General features: G+C 31.0%; 1 protein-coding gene and 1 long non-coding RNA gene across 4 annotated transcripts; one reads left to right on the forward strand and one right to left on the reverse strand.

Moving 5' to 3' along the window:
• Positions 1-4,739: 4,739 nt before the first annotated feature.
• LOC101246882 (E3 ubiquitin-protein ligase CIP8-like) lies at positions 4,740-9,459 on the forward strand. Of its 3 annotated transcripts, none has more exons than XM_010317897.4 (2): positions 4,740-5,935; positions 9,094-9,459. In XM_010317897.4, the coding sequence occupies exons 1-2, from the start codon at positions 4,955-4,957 to the stop codon at positions 9,106-9,108; spliced, it is 996 nt and encodes a 331-aa protein (XP_010316199.1). In that variant the 5' UTR covers positions 4,740-4,954; the 3' UTR covers positions 9,109-9,459. The 3 variants fall into 3 exon arrangements, with proteins under 3 accessions (XP_010316199.1, XP_010316198.1, XP_004232122.1); XM_010317896.4 differs by having other exon boundaries at positions 9,109-9,459; XM_004232074.5 differs by lacking the exon at positions 9,094-9,459 and adding an exon at positions 7,354-7,834.
• Positions 9,460-12,009: 2,550 nt separating this feature from the next.
• LOC104645704 (uncharacterized) lies at positions 12,010-19,533 on the reverse strand. Its single transcript, XR_011214954.1, has 2 exons — positions 19,331-19,533; positions 12,010-17,761 (listed from the first exon to the last, which is right to left on the reverse strand). It is a non-coding gene; the product is annotated as an uncharacterized lncRNA (long non-coding RNA).
• Positions 19,534-21,470: the final 1,937 nt, after the last annotated feature.

Consider the following 21,470-nt stretch of genomic DNA (forward strand, 5'->3'; position numbering starts at 1 on the left):
AATTAAATAAAAAAATAACTATGATTTGATTCGATTAAATGCAAGTATTAATTTTTTTCGATTTGAAAGCAATAAATATGATAAGTATATACATCTTTCAATACACACCGACACCTCTTACAGAAACCATCCATATAAAATTTCTTATAGATTAAATTAATCAATTAAACAAACAAAGAAATTTAAATAAGCAATACTAAAATCATTATACATCAAATATCAGAAGAATACTATTTTTGTATAGCAAAAATAAAATGAAAACCTCAAGCTCAACAATTGACAAACTACCCAGGGAGGAATACTAGTAAATTGTGTACCAAAACTCTAACCTGAGTTTTTATAAATAAAATATAAATAATATATAAATAATTATAAAGTTCATAGTAACTCGATTCAATTTATTTATTTTTTAAATAAAATTAAAATTAGAATAGTATTAATTTTCGTAGTTTAAAATCATATTAAATATTAAATTTTAATATGTTTGATCCATTTTACGGTACAATTTTAATTTTCAACCATAGCAATAAATAATCAAAAGGATTACAATCATTTTGAATATTAGATACTATATATTTGAAATAATCAGTCTTTTTTATATTGCAACGTTCATAATGTTAAAACATAGTCATAAGTACATTTTCTTCAATTTCTTCTTACTTTTTGGATCAGATTTAAGGCACTATGTTCATAGACCATACATAAAATACTATCACCTTAACACTTAATGAATAAAATAGAGACAATTTTTTTAGGATAATTATATCAAATGATTATTCATCGATTTAATTATAAAAAGTGGTTAATTTCTTCTCCACTTTTACTGTCGTCATCTTTTGTTACCAGTTTCATCTTTTAGATTTTTTCCCCCTATTCTTCTTCTTCCAGCTTTTTTTAAAAAAAAAAAAAATTCAATGTACCAAGAATATTAATAGTTTTTAGAAAATAATTCATCAATAGATTTGAAACATTAAAAAAAAAAAATATCACACATTTTCAGATTGTTTAGACATAGTTTTGAGTTAGTTAAGATTAAATAGTCAGTGTATATTTAGGTATATATGAAATTTAGGGAAATTTACAATATATTATAATAAAATAATATTTACCATTTATAGTAATAAATATTTTTTTTCCACTTAATCACTTTTAATTTATTTATAATATAAATTTAATACATATAAAAATAATTTATTATTTACATATTTTATAAGTTTTAATGATAAATAATATATTTATTACACATTTTAATACACTTAAAATAAAATATGTAAAAATTTTACGAAACAAACATAATATATTTTTTAAAAAACAACTCTATTTCATATATATTGCATACATTATTTACTTTTAATACATATTGTAGATTTAACATAATATTGCTATAAATGATAATAAATAAAAAATATTGATAAAATTAGTAATTATTTATTAAAGTTTATCAATTCATATAATTTTTCTAAAATAAATAGATTCTACGTATAGTTAAGATTTTGAGATTATATATGATATATAATCAATATATAACCAAGTTATATTGTATAGTCGATAAGTTCTTTTTATGATTTTTGACCGTTTATGATTTTAGCTTTTTATAAAAACAAAAATATGATTATATTTATCATATATCAATTATTTTATAATAGTGTAAATTAGGTATATAGCATTTTATATAGTAATATTTTCAAGTTATAGCATTAGAGTTTGAATTTCAGTGTATAACATTTAATATTTCAATCTATAACATTTTATTAATAAATATAATGTTAATTATAATTTATTAAAAAAATTGTTATTAACAATTAATAAAAAAGGGATAAATTAACAATGGATAATTAATATACCTAATTAACAAACAGATAAACTAATAATGGAAAATGAGATATTTTATTAATTACATTAAATGTAGTTAGCACATTTTGAACTATACACTAGCACGTTTTAAGGAATTTTAATTAAAAATTAATATTAGATTAACACGTTTTTAGGGATATCAAAAATTTTCAGATTAGCATCATTACCTTAAAAATCTCTAGTTAGTTTAAATGATATTATTATTTTTTTTATTTAATTCCTTAAAAAATTCTACCATATTTTAACGATTATTTTCAGATTTTTTTCAAATTGGCATTTTGAAATCTATTTGCATCATCGTTACAATTCATCTTTTTTTCAAATTTTCACGATTATTTTCAGATTGGCATCAACGTAGAAGTCATTTTTCCCCAAAATTTCACGATTTTTTTTAGATCTGCATATTTCAGTTTGTTTTTTAGTAACCTGATAAATTTTGGCGTTTGAAACAATTTGATTTGATGTGATGAAGAACATTATGTCAATATTAATTAAACATGATGGAAAGTGGAATTCATCATGTTGATTTTTAATTATGATTTGTTTCTTTTAATTATGATTTGTTTATTTTAATTAATTTGATGTTTTTTACATGTACAACAGTGTTAGATTTTTTTGATAACTGTATTATCTGAAAACAGTTTGTATATTATTTTTTTTGAATGAAATAGTCATGTTACGTATAGCTTATTTGAAGTCTGGAGTTTGTATTATTAGTGTATGAAAAGTAATTGCAACGTGTATCAAATGTTTATGAAAGTCCTTTTTTTAAAAAAAATATTCTAGTTTCTATTGAAATTAGAATATATGTTTTTGTATTAATTTTTTATTAAAATTATATTGTGTTTATTTAATTGGAGTAGTTTGTAGGACATTGAATGATATATTAAATGTGTATGAAGTGTGTATGAATTATATAAACTAATTATAAATGGTCATCTTCTTCCAAAAGTTTTCCAATTTAAACTTGTGGTAAAAATTTGACTTGGGGACTTTGTCAAACTCTCCGAAATTTTCTGCAATTAATCTATTTGGAACAGATGGATCAGAAACAAAATCAGAAATTGGTCAAGATTTTAGATCGGTTACAACGGTCAACTCTTTTAAGTCAAAACGTAACTCTGTACCATTTACATTGATAATGAATATGTCATCCCTGCCAGTTTCAAATTCAAGAAGGAAAGTATGACATAACAATTGACATCGAATTTTTATGTTATGTAAATCATAAAAAAATTCAAATGAAATTTCTTGTAAAAATTGCTGAAACTTATCTTGACCGAGGAAGGTCAACAAATCAACAAACGAAATCATGTTGATACAGAAAGATAAATGTGATTGAACCTTCTTCTCCTATAAAATTTGTAAAACTAATATGTGACTTTAAAACTACATACTAAACTCATTTAGTATGAATATGTCAATTCATACATCAAAATCAAAAAATAAAATATATAGTTGCAATACTTATTATAATAGTCAAAATTATAGGATACACAACATTAATATATCATTCATACACATATATTTAACTGGACAAGAATATCATTTCATACATATATGATACAAAGGTAATACATAATGCATACACTCCTGTATCGATAATGACCAATTATTTCATACACAAAATCATACAAAACTAATACATTTATTATGTATCAAATCATATACTGATATATTCAAATTATATCATATATAAAACATACATCACTAAATCATTCAATATTCATATTTAATTATAATATAAAATATTAAAAACTCAACTCATACATAAATCATACAATTTCATGTAGTATACTATTGACAAATAAAAGCAAAAATTAAATACACTAACACAACACATTGTAATCCAAATTTGAAATAATCTTTTTACTGACTTTATCAACTTTTTTGGGTTTATTTGTAGCTTGTATCCCTGATGTTTTTTTTGAAAACTTTCTTGTTGATCGATCACTTTCAATGCCTCTTTGATTTTGTTTTTTTCCATCTTCGAATCAACTGAACTACACTTCTCTTTTCCCTTTGATTTCTGTGCTTGAGTTTTTGACAATATATTGAATGAAGGAACATGAAAGTCATCAGTCTCATCGACCAATCTTTTACTTTTACTTGGGGTTTCACTACCTTTCCTAGACATTCTGTATGAACTAAATGGGGAACTGATCTGAGAGGGATGTTTGGATTTTGGGTGAACTGATCTGAGAGGGATAATGGGGAAGATGAATGAGGCGAGATTTGGGTAAGAACAAAAAATCTTTGCGTGTTGGAAAGAAATGACAAGTGAGGCAAGATTTGGGAAAGATCAAAATATCTTCGCGTGTTGGGGAGAGATGGAGTGTATTGGGGAAAGATGTCTATGTATGTATTGGTTGAAATGGGGTGGATAGTTATTGGGCAACCGTTTAATAGGGAATTAATTAAAATCAAATCCCTATTATTTAGATTTTGTTTTTTAAAAGGTAACTATATAATGTAAAATTTAATTAATAATAATTTATTATTTATATTAAAAGCTTTAAAATGTGAAAAAGAGAGAAAAAATCATGTTTTAATTTGATTTAAACTAATTTGAGCATTTTAAGAAAACTGAATAATTTAAGTCCTTTTTAAATTCCTTAACATGTGCTAATTTGTTAATTATTCATTATTAATCAAAATTAATTCAAATCCCACAATTAGTGCTGGTTACCAATTCATACATAAACGTTTTTTTTCTTTTTATTTTATCAAAAAAATAAAAATAAAAAGTTAGTTGTAAAAAATAAAAATAAATATTTGAACATATTAATTAGTATTTAAATAATTACTTATAATTTATTTTTAATTAAATATATTTTTAATTGATATGCTATAACTCGATAATAATCTGCTATAAGTAATTTATTTTTAAAAAGTAAGTTTATAACTTGATATATATAACCTTAAATGTGTACAGAGTGTTATTTTTATTTTATAATATATATTTGAAACTATCCAAATATAAATTTGTAAAAAGATTACAAAAGGTATCTTCCAACTTGTTTATATGAACAACCAAAACAATGGAGCTTAAACTTAATTTGAGCTAAAAATCTCCCTTTTGTTTTTGTTTACCAATTCAATGGCGGAAAATTATAGCCTTCGTTTCCATATACAGACAACCAATTTTAGCGAGAACGAAGTCGAACAGGAGAACCCCACATACTCCTTTTCTCCTTATAATCCCACCTTCTTTATTCCCTCATTTGACTCGGGCACCGACCTTGTAACCGATTTGTTCGACTCCCGAAATGACGAAGTAACGGATCATCCCTATGTTGTTCACAACAATTCTAATTCTAGGGTTTTGCCAGACGATGAAGAACTAGAGCTTGGGTTTGAATTTGATGGACTTCGGGTCGTTGGGGTAGACTCCGAGTCCGATTCAGAAGACGAGGAGGTTATTCACCAAATTGGCAATTCGAGTGTGCCGGATTTGTGGAACTGTTTTCGGGTTGGTGATGAGGGGGATTTGGATGAAGATTCAGAGTGGGAAGAAGTTGAGAGGGTTGAAGGGAGGGAGGACAATATGAGTTATCTGATTGGACGAATGGAAGAAATTTCTGTTTCTTCTGATTTCTCTTCTGAAGAAGGAAATTTGGGTTTCGGTGAAGATGGAGAAGGGGGGCAATCGAGGAATTTAGAATGGGAATTTCTGGTGGCGGTTAATGATCTCGAAAGGAGCCTTGAACTTCACAATGCTGTTATACTTCAAGATGGCGGTGGGTTTGGTGCTGTTGATTTTGTTGGAAGCCAAGAGAGGTTAAAGGGTAGTCCACCAACAGCTAAATCTGTGCTGGAAAATCTTCCTTTGGTGGTCGTGAGTGATGAACATTTGAAAGGAAGCAATGCAGCTTGTGCAGTTTGCAAAGATGAGATTTTGTCAACGGAGAAAATGACTAGGTTGCCCTGTTCTCACTACTACCATTGTGATTGTATTATGCCATGGCTAAATATCCGTAATACATGTCCTGTTTGTCGCCACGAGTTGCCCACGGATAATGCTGATTATGAGAGGGAAAATGGAAGGAGTGCTGGTCAAGGACATGTTAATGATTTTCAGGTTAGATACAATTTTGAATCTGTGCTCTGACATTGCAAATTCTGTTCTGTTGACAGGTTTCGTGGACATAGTACTAATCTCATTTTAGCTGAGCATGTTGAAAATCTATTCATATTTTTCTTCCTTAACTTTTTTAGTGTTGGTACTGTATATGTAAAGTTGCCAATTTTATTCTGTGAGTATCACATAGACAGCTAGTTGGATTACCACCGAAAAATGATGAAAACTCTAATTCTCTGTATATTCAAAGGTTAGTACCGTTTAAAAAAGAGTGTCCCTATTTCCTTTTTAGTTTGTTTAAAAAAGAATGACTCCTTTCATTTTGTTTTAACTTTCCAAGTGACATGTTTAAGACGACATTTTGGTACATTTGACATAACTTTAATTTAGAACCACAAAATTAAAAAGTCTTCTTCTTTTCTTAAACTCCGTTCCAAGTCAAACTAGGTCATTCTTTTTTAAATGAAGGGAGTACTATTTTGGAAATTTAGAGTTGGTTTTGTTTTCTCAATGAGATGGTGAAAGTGTACACCATAGAATTATGAGATCTTTTTTTCTTGTCCAACTTGAAATGGTTGCCGAATCATTATCTTGGTAATATGCTGGGGAAGCTTTTCAGAATTTTCACCTTAGTGTATTCTAATATTTCTAATATATCTAGTTGTACGAAAGATCTTGCATCATATAGTGATGCTTACCTTTTTTATAATATTCACATAATTATCAAATCTCTGGATTTGTAACTTGCAGCATGTTGCCTTCACATGTGTTTATCATATATACTTACTTTCTTATCAGAACTTCTAGAGCCTTTTGATTTCTGCTTTCTTTTGACAAGTAAAAGAATTTCATTACATTGGCTACATTAGCACCAAGTACCTCTTCAAAGTGGATACAAAATACACCAGCTCCCTATACTTCCTGCAAGGAGCTAAAGAGTACAAATTAATTAGGGATAATACATATATTGGACCCTAAACTTAGCTTCAAATTTTAACTTTGACTTCCAACTTTCATAATGCACAAACAGACACGTTAACTATCCAACTTTTAAATAAATAAACAAATGAGTCCTACATGGCACAATACACGTAGGACACCACGTAGGATAAAAAATGACATGTAGGACATGTGTGTCTATTTGTTTAACTTTATACAAGTTTGAGTGTCTATTTGTGCACATCCGAAGTTGAAGGATATAAATGTGATTTGAATCCAAGTTAAAGGGTATATTTATGTATTATGCCATATCTATGTTGTGTATGTATTTCAATATAAGCGAACAGATATAATTATTTCTATTTTATATATTACTGTTAAAACCTTGGGTTGAAGCATTTGTTGTTTCTCTCTTTCCGAACAATTCATAAAAATGCGAACTGGAATCATGGTCTAACCCTTTTGGTGCTGCTTGCCAGTAATCCTTCCTTACCAGCTGAAATAAGTTACCTTTAGAGGCATGGGCATCATCAACTTTGTGTGTATAAAGGAGCATATTCAATAACTGTGTCAAGAGAGACACAACTAAATAAATGATTAGCGTCTTCAACTCTCTGGCACTCATTAGCAGCTGTTAAACATAACCGTACCCCTTATCTGGGGATAACATCAAGTCAAACAAATGTCATGAATAGCAGTCCAGCTGAAGCGAACTACCTTAAGAGATACTTTGTTTATTCAGATCTTCCCCGGACCAGTTTATGCTGGTACTCTTAGCTATTTTTATTGCATTGTAGGCTGTAGAATTGCTTGATAAAGAAAGATCCAGATTTACTTACCCCCATCTAAAGGAGTGACACTCATTTGTTGTCTCTTATACCGCTTATACAATATCAAATTATCAATAACTAAGATGATAGGGTATCAAATTTCCAATTATAACAGTTTCTCAGTTTTTAATTGCGTCATGATGTGTTTGGTGTTAAGCTATTGCAACCTGCTTTACTTTTAGAATGAAAAGGGAAAATCATCTTCATGATCTTAGGTACATGTCCATTATCATTTGAAAAAGAAGTTCTTGATGTATATTTTTCAAGGACAGAGGATGCTTCTTTCTCACATCCTCCTGAGCGACTAGAACTGCCAAATCTCTTGGTCGGAAATAAAGGAAATATTACCACGGAAGAAACTTCTCTCAGCAGTTGTCTGGAAGTTCTTTTCCTACTGGGTGGAAATTGTTCTGCTCGCTCTTTTCTTGAAATAGGAAATTTTAGTTTTTACAACTTCACAACCACATCTAAAACTGGGAGTTGAGACACGAACTAGTGGGGTGTTTGTCCATGAGCAATGGATTTATCTTCATCAACTGTATTTTTGACCGATACCGACCATTACTTTTTCGATTAATATAAAAAAGTAGTTAACTATGCTGTGAAGAACACAGTTTGTGAAATCTTTCTACCCAGAGATTAAGCCTACCTTATTTTGCAGTAACCATTGTCTTCTAGACTTCTTGATTTTTGCTTTTTTTCATAACAAACTCAACATTAGGGGTTCTTGTTAGGTATATTTCACTCTAATTTTCACTGTTCCAGAGTTACCTTCTCCCATATAACTTGGTAGAGATTATGTTGCTCACTCTTTACTTCCCATGAGATGTTACCTTCAGTTCGTGTGATTTCTTTCTACTCTTCACCTACTTTGTCTCAATTTCCAATCGTATTCGCCTGCATTATGTATCTACTCTAAATCATAGCTGCGGTTATGAAGAAGTTGGACAAATACAGAAGGCAGTACGTATCGATGGGAGGTATATTGGTCTTGTGTGACGGCATACTTAGTTATTCTTTCAAAATAATTAAAAAGGCAGGTGATTAGGTGTCTTGGGAATGATAATCAAGATCAGATCATCCACCTATGGACAAGTACCACCTTCTCCAACCAGATACTTTCTTCTCTCAAACATTTTTTAAGGTATAGGAAGAGATCTAGAAGGAAATTGACCATAAAAATGTGGGATGTGCTAACTTGGTAGTTCATTATTGTCTTTACTTTGAAGTCCTCCGTCCTATTAAATAAAATGGTAATAATTGTATTCGTAAACAACACAAGTTGCTGTAATTTTCTGATCAAGCGAGCAAAACATCAATAGTATAGCCCTCTTCTGTCAGTGGCTCCATTGATAAAATTTTATCCAATTAAACCGTCTTCTTTCAAAGGTCATCTCTTTTTAGGTTCAGGAGGAGAGCCCACGTGATCAAATGCCTTTTTAGAAGACCTGCAATTGTAATCTTACTTGATCATTGCCTAACCTTGACGAAAGGAGTTTCATATTGATGAATAGTGTTACTGGCATCTTACTGGACCAATGCCAAAACATTAGAACAGTTTTTATTTCATTTTCATAAAAGGTAAGCTAAATTACGGTAGCTGCATTCAACACCCAAGTTTTTGTTGTTTTTTTTGGCCAAGCTAATTCAGATTTTGGTTGCTGGATGACTCTGGTCAATGTACTTTTGTATGTGAATTTGCAATTTTCAGGCTGTACAATAATAAATCTAATGCATGCTGAATTGTTGGTTAAACTTCTTTATGATTTAATATTATATGATGATGATTCGGATGTTGCCAAAAGGAAGGGAAAAAAGAAAGAAAGAAAGAAAGAAGAAGAAGCAAAGATAAAGAAGAAGAAAAAAAGAATTCTTTAAAAAGAAAAGAGAGTCGAAAAAGCAAAATGTTTTTCAAACTACAGTATACGAGAACTTTATTGAAGAAAAACACTTTCGAGTATGGCTACTTTATTTACTTTAAACGTTGCTAATTTCTTCTCAAATACGACTGCTTCTATATTGAGATAATGCATGAATTTTGAATCAATCAAAATAAACGAATCCGAGAAGCAAGTCACATGACACAAATCATTAAATATGGATTTACGGAAAGTATTACAACTTTACTCGTCTAACTTGTGTTTAGATATACTAAGGGGAAACAAATAAATCCACATTTAGTGTTTGGACCAACTTCCACAACTAAATTTGAATCGAAGATTTTGATTAAGAATGAAATAGTAGTCACTATTCCACCACAACCCTAGTTTTCTAAGTCAAGATATTTTTCACTTAAATAACTTGGCAAACGTTTTCTGCTGTTAGTACTGTAGTTATAGACATATACCACTGTCAGCAAATAAAATTTAGTCCTCTTGCAAGTGGCCTCTGGTTCAACATTCTACCCCCCCTATTTTTGTATTTTTCAAAACTGTGGGGCACTGAAAATTATTTTTTCAATCATAGTTGGATTGAATATTTGTATGCGTGGGCAGTCTTTTTAAGTGCTACTAATATTTTTCAAAAGTTTAAATTATATGAATTTTAATTAATAATTATTTTGTTTATCATATTAAGAGAAAAATTATAATTGATAGTATTTTTCTTTAGATATCTAAATTATGGTTTTACCATGTAAAATTAATCTATGCAATTCAACACTAAAAATAGTCAATTAGACTCTCCAAAAGTAAAAATTACAAGTTGAGTAAAAAACCAGGCCCTTTGATACATTTTAGTGGTCAGTAGATCAGAACAACAACATAAATTGGTCATATTTGTCCTTGTAGTTCAAGGTATTGCATAATATAAGCCCCTAAGTTTACCAAATATGTTCAACTATTAATCAAGTAGCAACTTCATGGCCCTAGTTAAGAAGGTAGGCCTTAGCTAAACATAGAAAATATAGTGTAGCTTCATTCCCTCACGTCTCTTAGGGTAGCCTAAGAATGTATAGTAGTATGAAGATTCATTCCAAGATCTCAAGAAATTGGATAAATTTCAATAAAAGATATTTTCATCATTGTTATGTTGAGTATAATTCTAAAATTACCAGAGAAAGTAAGCAGCACTAAAAACAAAGCTACACTAGAAGCAGCCACATACCAACAATGTCTCTGGAATTGGGTGCACATCAAATTCACTTTTGATGCTACTGCAACTAAATTTCCAGTAGACTTGAAATCTCAACAGTGTAAATAAAATTCCAAGATTTTTTATCTGAATATTTTTAGATAAATATGTCGGCAATTGATTGAGCTGTTTGTCACTGTACATGAACTTGACAAAATTGACACAAAAATCAGTCATATTTGTGTCTACATATGTACCTTAAGTGTTTATTAACTTCCTTTTTTGTATTGCTTTTCCTTTCAACCTTACAGATTTAAGTTATGCATTCTACTACCTTAATCACTGAGCTATTTATCGCACCATTTATATCATAGTGATATATAATTATTTCTCAGTCAAATGACAGGATCATAAAAAGAGGGTTAAGAAACAGAATAATTGGTTCTGACGGTTCTAAGTTTCATTAATCATATCAATTATCAAATATCATATCATATTATATTAATAATGTAAAACAAGAAAGTAAAAAATTAGATTAATAAAATAATTCTATAAAATTTGTATCGATTAAACATCTTTTGAAAATAGAAAATCTAAAGAATTTGAAGGGTAAATTAATAATTTAATATACTAACTTTAATATATTGAGTTATTGACCATATTCATTTACCAAGGCCTTTAACTATTGATAAATATGTAAAGGCATAAGTTTTAGACTTTAGTTCTCTTCATTCGCTTTCTTTCATTTAATAATTCTTACATAAAGTTTAAGTTACAATTCTCCAATTTAATTAATTATTTTCTCCTATATAAAACCCATCTTTACAAGAAAAAAAGTACATAATCTTCTATTATGAAAGAAAGGTCATGTTGATTTCCTTGAAAAGAAAAATTGAGATAACTAATGTTTTGTCTTTCCTAATATCTATTTTATATGTATATATGTGAAAGTTCTACAAGCATTTATCATATAGTAGTTGCTTTTCTTTCACAATACATGTGCGTTTCTCCGTCTATATCATAGAGATTAACATCTCTAATGGATAGTTAGGATGACTTTCAATAGGGTTACATATTTGATTGTGTGGAATATGTGATGAATATATATTATTGTCTGCAACATACGTTCTCAGAGACTAGTACTTTACATAAATGGCTAAGAACAATGTAAATACAACAGCAGCAACAGTCATCAAAACCATAAGGATAATGAATAATTAAAGAGAAAACCCATTTGCTTAAAGAAGAATTAAAACACCTTTATTCTCCACAATTCATAGTGGATTTAGACCTTAACAAGTACGTAAGCAAACTTCAATGATATGCCCAAAACTCGAAGTAAATAGTAATGAAATGTAGCACCATCACACAACTTATCAAACTTTATGCTTTGCACCTTGAGATGTCAATTTTATTAAACATGTTAAGCAACAAAAGCTACAAGCATTCAACTTGGTAATAGTTTAATAGTCCCTTCTAACGTTACTTTAAGCTGAAAAAAAGAGATGAAAAAGGGTAAGCACATGAAGAACTTATCCTGTCCTGACCAATCTATTTATAGTCAACGACCTAATTAATGATAACAATTAATCATCTATCTTTTTGGATTAACTATTTATGGTGTTAAACATAAAAGATGGAACAGTCCCAGTAAGGAAATTCTTAGCTTGGTGAACTAACTTGGATGTGTCAACTTTCTTAACAATTAAAATAGATTGATTATGCATGCAAGTAAAACAAAGCCATAACAAAAAGGTTGATAGGAATTTTTATTAAACAAGCAATGGATAGTACAGACTTCAAAGAAGTCGATAGTAACCAATAATCAATTACTAATAAAATTGTTTTAGTACGACTAGCAATATATTTCAAAGTGGCCCTATATTTAAAGCTAAAAAATTATCAATTGGGTCTAGAATCGCTAACAGATGTACTAAGGTCGTGACGAAATAGATCATAAAGTAACTTTAATTTGCTCTCTGCTTTTATTCAACACAAACCCATTCTTATCCGTTCCTGATTTTAAAACTTGATTTGCATCACAAAAAGGCCAAAACAGTTACATTAACACAACCACAACTTTTAAGTAGTAGTGTATATAATAAAATTATCAAAAATTGTCTCTTTCTAAAGTCACTTTCTGCCCATTAGAAGATCCTGGGAGTTTCATCCCAATTCAAATTTTTAGAGCTTGATGGCTTAAAAGTCTTTCCAAAATCTGTTTCAGCACTCACAACGAGCCCAAGAATAAAGTAATGGGCAAGGTCAGGCTTCGATAAATTCCTTCACTTGGTAACTAGAGAGCCAACCTTCAATAAGAACTCAAATGGAGTACCCGTCCGTCATGCAGATTAATTTTATGATGATCAAGATCAACCAGTCAAATAAATTATAAAGCTAATAATTAAAAGATGATCAATTATTGAGGCTTAAGGGTGAAGAAATTAAAAATGACCAAAAGCAAAGTAAAACTAAGCCACAATTCCCAGCTAGTCGGGACAAAAACTTGATTGGGTTGAACACATGATTGTTGTGAAGAACTTATGTGCACTCACTACCTTTTGAAAGAAGAAAAGAAAGGGAAGTTGAATAGGGTACGTCAGTGGGGTGCAATAATGGGCATATCAGGTACAAGTGACAGTACCACAAAATTGAGTTCCCCATCATCATGACCACGGCACCTGAAGCATTCAAAAATTATGGCTTCTGTTTGATGTGATTGGTAGCCAATTGGCCATAGGATTGCACACGACAGCCACGCGCACCCTACTAGCAGGGTCCCCCTGCAGAAACCTACCGTGCATCTCTGTTTTCTTTGTCTACCAGCTTTTGTACCTTTTTAACAGATAATCTAGAGAATTTGATATCAAATGAGGCTGATGTTAAATCAAGTACCCTTTGTGCAAGACCTTGGCCGATAGTTTAGGGCACTGTCCCAATAACTTGTATTCCTGGGTATTTCTGATGAGAAAGATTTGCTATTTGAAGGGTATAAGGGGTAAAATAGCGGGATATGGCCGTAATTACGGGAAGATAAATAAGATATGCTGACATGCACCAGCTTCTTAAGTGGGCAATATCTTTCAGTATTGTGGTGTTTTAGTAATGTTTTCCATGGAAATGATTTCTTGAAAAATATATAGATTTTTTGCTTTTCATATGTTATCTGGCAAAACACTACGAGGCAAGATGGAATGATGAGTGGGGAATCAGTGTGATGTGGGTGGGATGATCAAGGGATAGGAGTTGGAGGATTAGGTGGGTAGAGAGGAGACAATAAATTCGAAAGATCACTTGTGTAATATTTTTTTTCAACTTTTATTAGAAAAGTTATTTTTCATATTTTAAAGTTATTTATTTTCTTAAAGAAAATAGTTTTCTGACATTTTGACCAATAACATAAGAAAAACACCCTAATAATCATAAATTTTACTTTTGCAAGGAGTTTCCAACCTAGCAAGCTTTTCTTTTCTGAAGACGACAAGAACACATAAAGTACACCTTTTTCAATTGTATTTTTTTTCAAAACACAGGCATTTCAAAAGTGTACCAAATGAGAGGACACCAAACAGATTTCGACATCCAAGGCATAAATTTTCCGCAAGGACATCAATTAAAGATATAAAGGTATAAACATGAAATGAATCTAGGGTCTTTCTCACTTTCCATGTGTAGTATCTCCACCCTAAGTTGATTGCCGAGCAAGTAGAAATATTGTTGTTTTTCTTGAATATTTAAAAAATTTAATTGATTTCGAGTCCTAGTATGTAAAACACATCCAAAAGAGAGTAAAACAAGAAGATCAGAGAATTAATTGGGACTGTACTAACTGAACCTGATGGCAAAATACTAAAATGTACAAGGTCCAGCTCAAACAGTCCTCGATACAAGATAAATCCAAATGTACCGTATATGTATAGGTACACTCTGCGGTGATCTATATCAATCACCCAAACACCAGAAATGGTCATATAGGAAAGGACGTTCATTTAAAAGCTAAAGTGTATAAAGTATAGGACGGAAAGAAATGCAACAAAGGCAAAACAATTTGAAGACAGGAATAGAAAGAGGAGTCAATACTTGTGTAATTATATTCTTGACCATTCAGTCCACTCAACAGACCCACCTGAAAGGGGTAGAGCATTATCCCTAAGGACTGAGGAAGTTCTGGTTTTGGATGCATTGGAAATCTTTTTTTCATAGTGGAAGACTGGATTTCAAAGCCCATCCATATCTTACCACCTCTTCCTTCCACCACCAACCGAAAAACATGACTTTAGTCGTATGAGTAAATCTAGACACTGTGTACAGCTTAGAAATTTTGACCTCTAAAACAGAAGCCAGAGGAAAATGCAGAGAACAATTGCTGCAAAAGCATAGAGGCAAGTTCTTGCTGAGACCATAAGGAACCCTATAAAAAACTCGGAGGAAAGCGCTGAATCTATCTTGACTATAATAAGCTGAAGTTATTCTTATTCTCCTTTTCCGGGAAAATTATTAATCATCTTACTGGTCTTAACAGAACTTTTATTTTACAAAGCTGGGAGAAGCTTAACGTGTTTCTTCAGATTAATCAATCGTGAGTGGGTGTTTCTAAATAAGAGGAATTAAGCACAAAACAATAAGGAGTCACTAGTTATTTTAAACTAATCAAGTAGCTTGATACTTCCCAATCTGATTTCTTGAATGCTTTGAAATATTGAATCTAGTTTATGATGAGTTTATTTTCCTAAATTACAAAAAAATAGAAGAATCACTTTCAATTCGGTTCATTAGGTTGGAAATACAATCACATTTTCTAAACTTTACTCCGACTTTAAACATGATAAAGAGAGTGTACAGTGACTAATTGCAACAAGCTCTGCAGAAAATCACCTTTCCTCGATGACAATTTAGAGCTTTTATGGTGACTAATGCAACTAGCATGAATATGAAGCACCTCATATTCACAACTATATTACCACCGGTGATTGTAAGTCACTATTGTTATGCATAGGAGGAGCTATGCACATATTATGTGTATTTTTAAATCATGTTGTGGTTGTTGAGTCATCAACTTATTAAGTGTATGATCTTTCCACTTACAAAATATGGTTTGCCTTCACAAACCTCATAAACTATTCTTTTACGGCAGTTACCATTGTTGTCAAAACCCATCATAGAGCGAAAACATCATGGATTGTATTGGCCTGGCAATAATGCTGAGTTGGTCTACCTGGATGGCCCTTCCTGTCGAGTATATGTCCATGTAGCAGATTAAGTAAAACATATATTCATGGAGTAAATATTCTCTCCATATGACCCTCAGATGTTATCATACGCACATGCACATGTTCAGGATTACATTATAATGATTTCATTTTCGAGAAACTGTACTGTATCTAATTGATACAATATGGGACCGTCTTAACTTTTTCCTAATCCTATAAGTAGCCCCCTTCCTGCTCACGTTATCATTCGCACTTCAAAGCCAATTTCTTTTGCTTGACCCTCCATTAAGATCTAAATCAAAAAATTGTCCTTGTAAACTAATATACTTTTAAGCCATGCAACCCACTGATGTCACAGACTTCTATTACCTACTTCCTTCTAACCCAACTCAATTCCCATCTCAATCTTGTGTGAACTATAACCCATCCACATTTCAGCTAAATACGGTCTTAAATCCTTTGTATCATCTTCAGATCACTCCTCAAGTTCAAGACCTCAATCCACAACTAACATGTTTCAACAGTAACTCTACATCTGATGAAGCTGATGAGCAACAGTGGACTCTTATAAATGAACGTAAACAGAGAAGAATGATATCGAATAGAGAGTCTGCACGGAGATCACGCATGCGCAAGCAGAGGCACCTAGATGAGCTTTGGGCACAGGTTCTTTGGCTCCGAAATGAGAATCACCAGCTCCTGGACAAACTAAATCATGCCTCTGAGCGCCATGATCAAGTACTTCAAGAAAATGCTCAACTGAAAAACGAAACTTCAGAACTTCGCAAAATGATCACTGGCATGCAGCTAAGTAGTCCTTGTCCTAGCTCAAGAGCTCTTGAAAATGAACCTTGCAGTGGTTTACCTCAAAATGAATAACTAATCAGATTAAAATGGAAGTTATGCTGGTTGGGATAAGGCTGTGGTTTTGATTTCCTTGTTATATATTTGTTGTTGGGATGGTGGCCACAATTTGAGTTTTCCCTCTATCTCTTATGTTGACAAGATGAAGGCTATGAATTTAGTTTTTACTGTATCTCCTTTCTTCTTGTGCTGGTATGCTATTCAATAAAAATCCCCTTCTTTATGCTGTTCATGATGCTAGTTTCACTATACATGCATTAACAGATAAAGAATAAAATCCACCTCTATTCATAAAGAAGAAAAAGTAAGAAACCATGAGATAGCAAGTGACCTATGCAAGTCTACCGGATTGATTTTTAAAATCAGTGATGAATCTGCAACAGAAAAAATGGGAAGAGAAACACTAGGAACCTTCCACTAAAGAAGCTTAGCCAATGGAATTGGCCAAGTACAGTAGAAGATTTTTTTTCCTTGAAAGTTGCATGCCTAAGATAGTTAAACAGGACGACAGGAGAGAGGTTTGTGCCTGTCAGGTTGTTTACGGCAAGCATACCCTGAACAGGAGAAACATGTCATAAAGCAGTCCAATGATTCCAAAATTCACTGTTCCTAGCTTTAATTGTTATATTCAGAGTTTCAGAATTTGAGTATGTCATTTTATCACAACCTACTCGCATACAAGCACAACTATAGTAAATGTGACTCAATCCTACTTCTTCCTTATGTAACAGGCGAAAAAGAGCACATTCATAGGGGCATCAAGAATTACCAGTAACACTAATAAACAAACTCCAACAGTGTGAACTCCCATTCTACAATTTCTTGTGAATATTTTTCCGTCATGTTTATTGTAGTACAGATATCACCTCCCTTCTTAGTGATTTCCACTGGTTCCTCCTCTCAATCAAAACCTGAACTTTTGAAAAAATGTAAATTTGTCATATTTAACATTCACCTCCCAGGTATATCACAATAAAAGTGAACCTTTTTTGCTAGCCTATCTACAACAACAAACCGGTGAAGTCCCACAAGTGGGGCTTGACACACAGGCCATCCCAAGAAAGATAATTTCAAGTATATCGAGTCTGTAATCTAGGAAAGTGGGAAGTTCGGTGATAATATTACACATTGTATCGTTGTGGTGTACCTTCTTTATAGTGTTGAAATGAATTCACGGGTGGATTAGCTTGGCACATTATTCAGTAACAGCATAATTCTTAGGCAACAGATGTCTTTCTCTTGTGGTTGTTTGCTAATGAACTATACTAACATCTTACTGATTCAGCACCACCACATGAGTAGTTTCGTATATTTCTTAAAATATGTTTCCAATAATACAAAGTTTGTCTATGCATGACAGCATGAAACAGCAAATAAAAATAACATTCAATCACCCAGTAATTGCTGTTCTTTATAGTCTGGCTGTTCTCTCAAGAAAATTCACAGTTCAACCTTATCGAAAATTAAAATAGTATTTCAATTGGAATGCCATACTTGAGAAGTAAAATCACTTTTCCTCCTTTAGCACTGTTAGATACTAGGGAGTTCAGCGTAATTGGTTTAGTCTCATTTCTTTGCTAATTGAAAGTAGAAAGAAGCAGATGATCAGGAAGGTCGGATCTTTTCCAGTTAATTAGATAACAGAATACAGGAATCATCATCTTCTATAAGCAAGGCCATAGTCCTAATCAAATATAAAACGAAGTTTACATTCTCTAAAAGGCTTGAGGGGCAACAGACCTGTCTCTACATGTGGTAGATGTAAATAGTAAAGTAAAAGAGAGTCTCTTCTCTAATGCATTAAACTTTTAGATAAGACAAGCTTACACAATTCTATGTGCTGAATTTTTGTTTGTACCTCACTGCTACTCCACAAATAATTAAACCCGCATGTGAATGACGTGTTACATATACTACTTAAATAAATATAAGTGCTCATTTTCTAATAGCTTGAACCTTTTGATGAGATTCAATAAGTTGACATATCTTAGACTTCTACTGTTCAGGAAAAAAAATTGGCGAAACTTGACATCTTCAACAAAAAGGTAGGATTCGTTATATAAATTTTCAGCATTCCTCATTCCTGGTATAACATAACTCAATTTAAACAAAGTAATTATTAGTTGTTTAACTCCAAAAATGAATAATATAGGTACGGTCTAATATCCAAAATAGGCGGTTTAAACTCAATGTTTTCATGAAAAATCAACTTCATCACTGCAATAAATTATAAGATGCAAACTACTAACTTTACCAGATCAAATGAAGAACAGACAAAATGTAATTAATTACTGTAAGTTAAACTAATATAGAAGATAAATCAGAATGTCTAGCTCGTAATAATAATTGTAAAGTTTGACGAAATCGCCTGGGGTTTTCATATTTATCAATTTCAATGGAAATAGAACATTATACGTAACTGAGCATTTGAAATTTCAGGAGATGTATCTAAGGCGACGGACAGATTAGTCGGGAATTACCTGTGATCGGAATCCGATGGAACTCAAATGGAAGACGGTGAAGTGTTGATGAGAAGAAGCTTCGTGCTTGAGATCCAAAAGAGTAAGAGTAAAAATTAGAAACCCTCGTCCCGCTTATTTGAACTTTCCCTGTGGCGGTTTCCCGGGTTTAATAAACCAAAATTCAAACCTTTTTGCGTGCCAGCATTTTTTAAAAATTTATTTATTTTCAAAACTAATCTTTTCCGTTCGCGAAAAGATAAAACTTTTACGAAAAATTGTGAATTTTATAAAAAATATTGACTTTTATATAGAGTTGCGATTTTTATGAGAAGTTGCAATTTTAATGAAGAGTTGCCGCTATTATGAAAAGTTACGACTCTATGAAAGGTTGTGACATTTTCAAAGGGCTGCAACTTTTCCAAATAGTTATAACATTTTCGATAAGCCACAATAAATATTTGTTCACACTACCCTTTGTTATCTATAAATAGAGAAATTTTCTCTCATTTTAAAACATAAAAAATTCTTCTTCTTCTTTTTCACAAATAAATATTCGATATTTTGCTCATGTTGAGTGACTCATTGACAACACTGTTTATGTTACAGATGTTGGTTTGCATTTTTTCAGTCATTAACTTATGCTTATATTATTAAGAATAAATGATAAAATGTAATAATTTTCATTGTTCTTTACATTATTAATATTTGTTACTACATAATAATGGATTTAAAAAAAAGTGTGAATGGAAAATGAAGAGTTGCGACTTTTACGAAGAGTTGTGACTTTTATGAAATGTTGCGACTTTTATGAAAAGTTGCGACTTTTATGAAAAGTGACGACCTTTCTGAAAGATTGTAACTTTTCCAAAGGTTTGTGACCTTTCCGTCAAGGCACAATAAGAATCTTTTCGCACTATCCTTTGTTTTCTATAAATTGAGGGATTTTCTCTCATTTTAAGATAGAATTCATGGATTTCTTCTTCAACTGCTAAATCTAGTATTCTAAGTGTACTTTACTGCCGTTGAGTGGTTCGTTGACACCGGAGTTTTTGGTATTTATACTTTGGTGATTGAGATCATTTTACCCTGGGAAGTCATATTCCAAATCAAACCTCAGATACTAGAGGGGAATAATTTCCTTAGAGGGACACTGTGAATTCAGTGGACTTGATCTTTTTCCTATTAAAAATTTTTCAGATTCTGGTACGTATTTTACAAACTTTACATTTGTGAATTAATTTTAGTTCTTCTATTCTTTTGTTCTTCACTGGTTCATTAAACTTGGTAACTTCGTGTTTCTGCAAAGTTTGTTGGAATCAGTAAGATTCTTTAGACACATATTAACAACAATTCTTTTTTAAGAAAAATATTTCGTATATTTTTTTAAAAAAAAATTGTTTCTGATTCTAGTTTCACTATTAGTTTTAATTTTCTAGTTGTGAAAATGTTCTTAAACTTTGTATTGTTACAAAGATGTTCAAAGTTTTGTTCTAAGTATGTTTAAAATACAAGATGAACAACACATAATCTTGTATGTAAGATAATATATTGTTTTAATTTAATAATTAATTGATTTTAAGTATTATTTATATATTCCATGACGATAAATTCTTGCACGAAACCCGAGTAATTTTAGTTGTTTTAACTTAAATTAGGAGTATTTCTTAAGATATCACTTATCTGGAATAATTAAGTTAAAGATATTTCTTATTTGGAATATAATCAAGATGCCCGTTATTTTTTCAGATATTAGTTATTAATTTAATACCTTCTATTTTTAAGGAACAATATGTTAGTTATAGTTATAAATAATAACACTTCTTTTTCTTATAAACACCACCTATTTATCATGCACTAAATTTTTAAAAAATTACCATTTAAAAAATATCTAATTGCCAAATTACACTTTTTTTCAACCAAACCTACTCTGAGTTTATATTAAGGGCAACAAAAATATTTTCTTAATTACTATATTATGTAACTATTATTATATTATATTTATTATATGATTTCAACGCACTTTTAAAAGTATAATTTCACATCTTTACAAATACAGTAAATTAAGAAAGAAGTTGTGTTTTCTTAAACACAAATTCTAAAAAACCCATTCAATTATTGAAAGTATAATTAATTGTCAAGATCTAACCCCAATACTAAT

The sequence above is a fragment of the Solanum lycopersicum genome, chromosome 2 (assembly GCF_036512215.1).
Source record: "Solanum lycopersicum chromosome 2, SLM_r2.1".
Classification (NCBI taxonomy): domain Eukaryota; kingdom Viridiplantae; phylum Streptophyta; class Magnoliopsida; order Solanales; family Solanaceae; genus Solanum; species Solanum lycopersicum.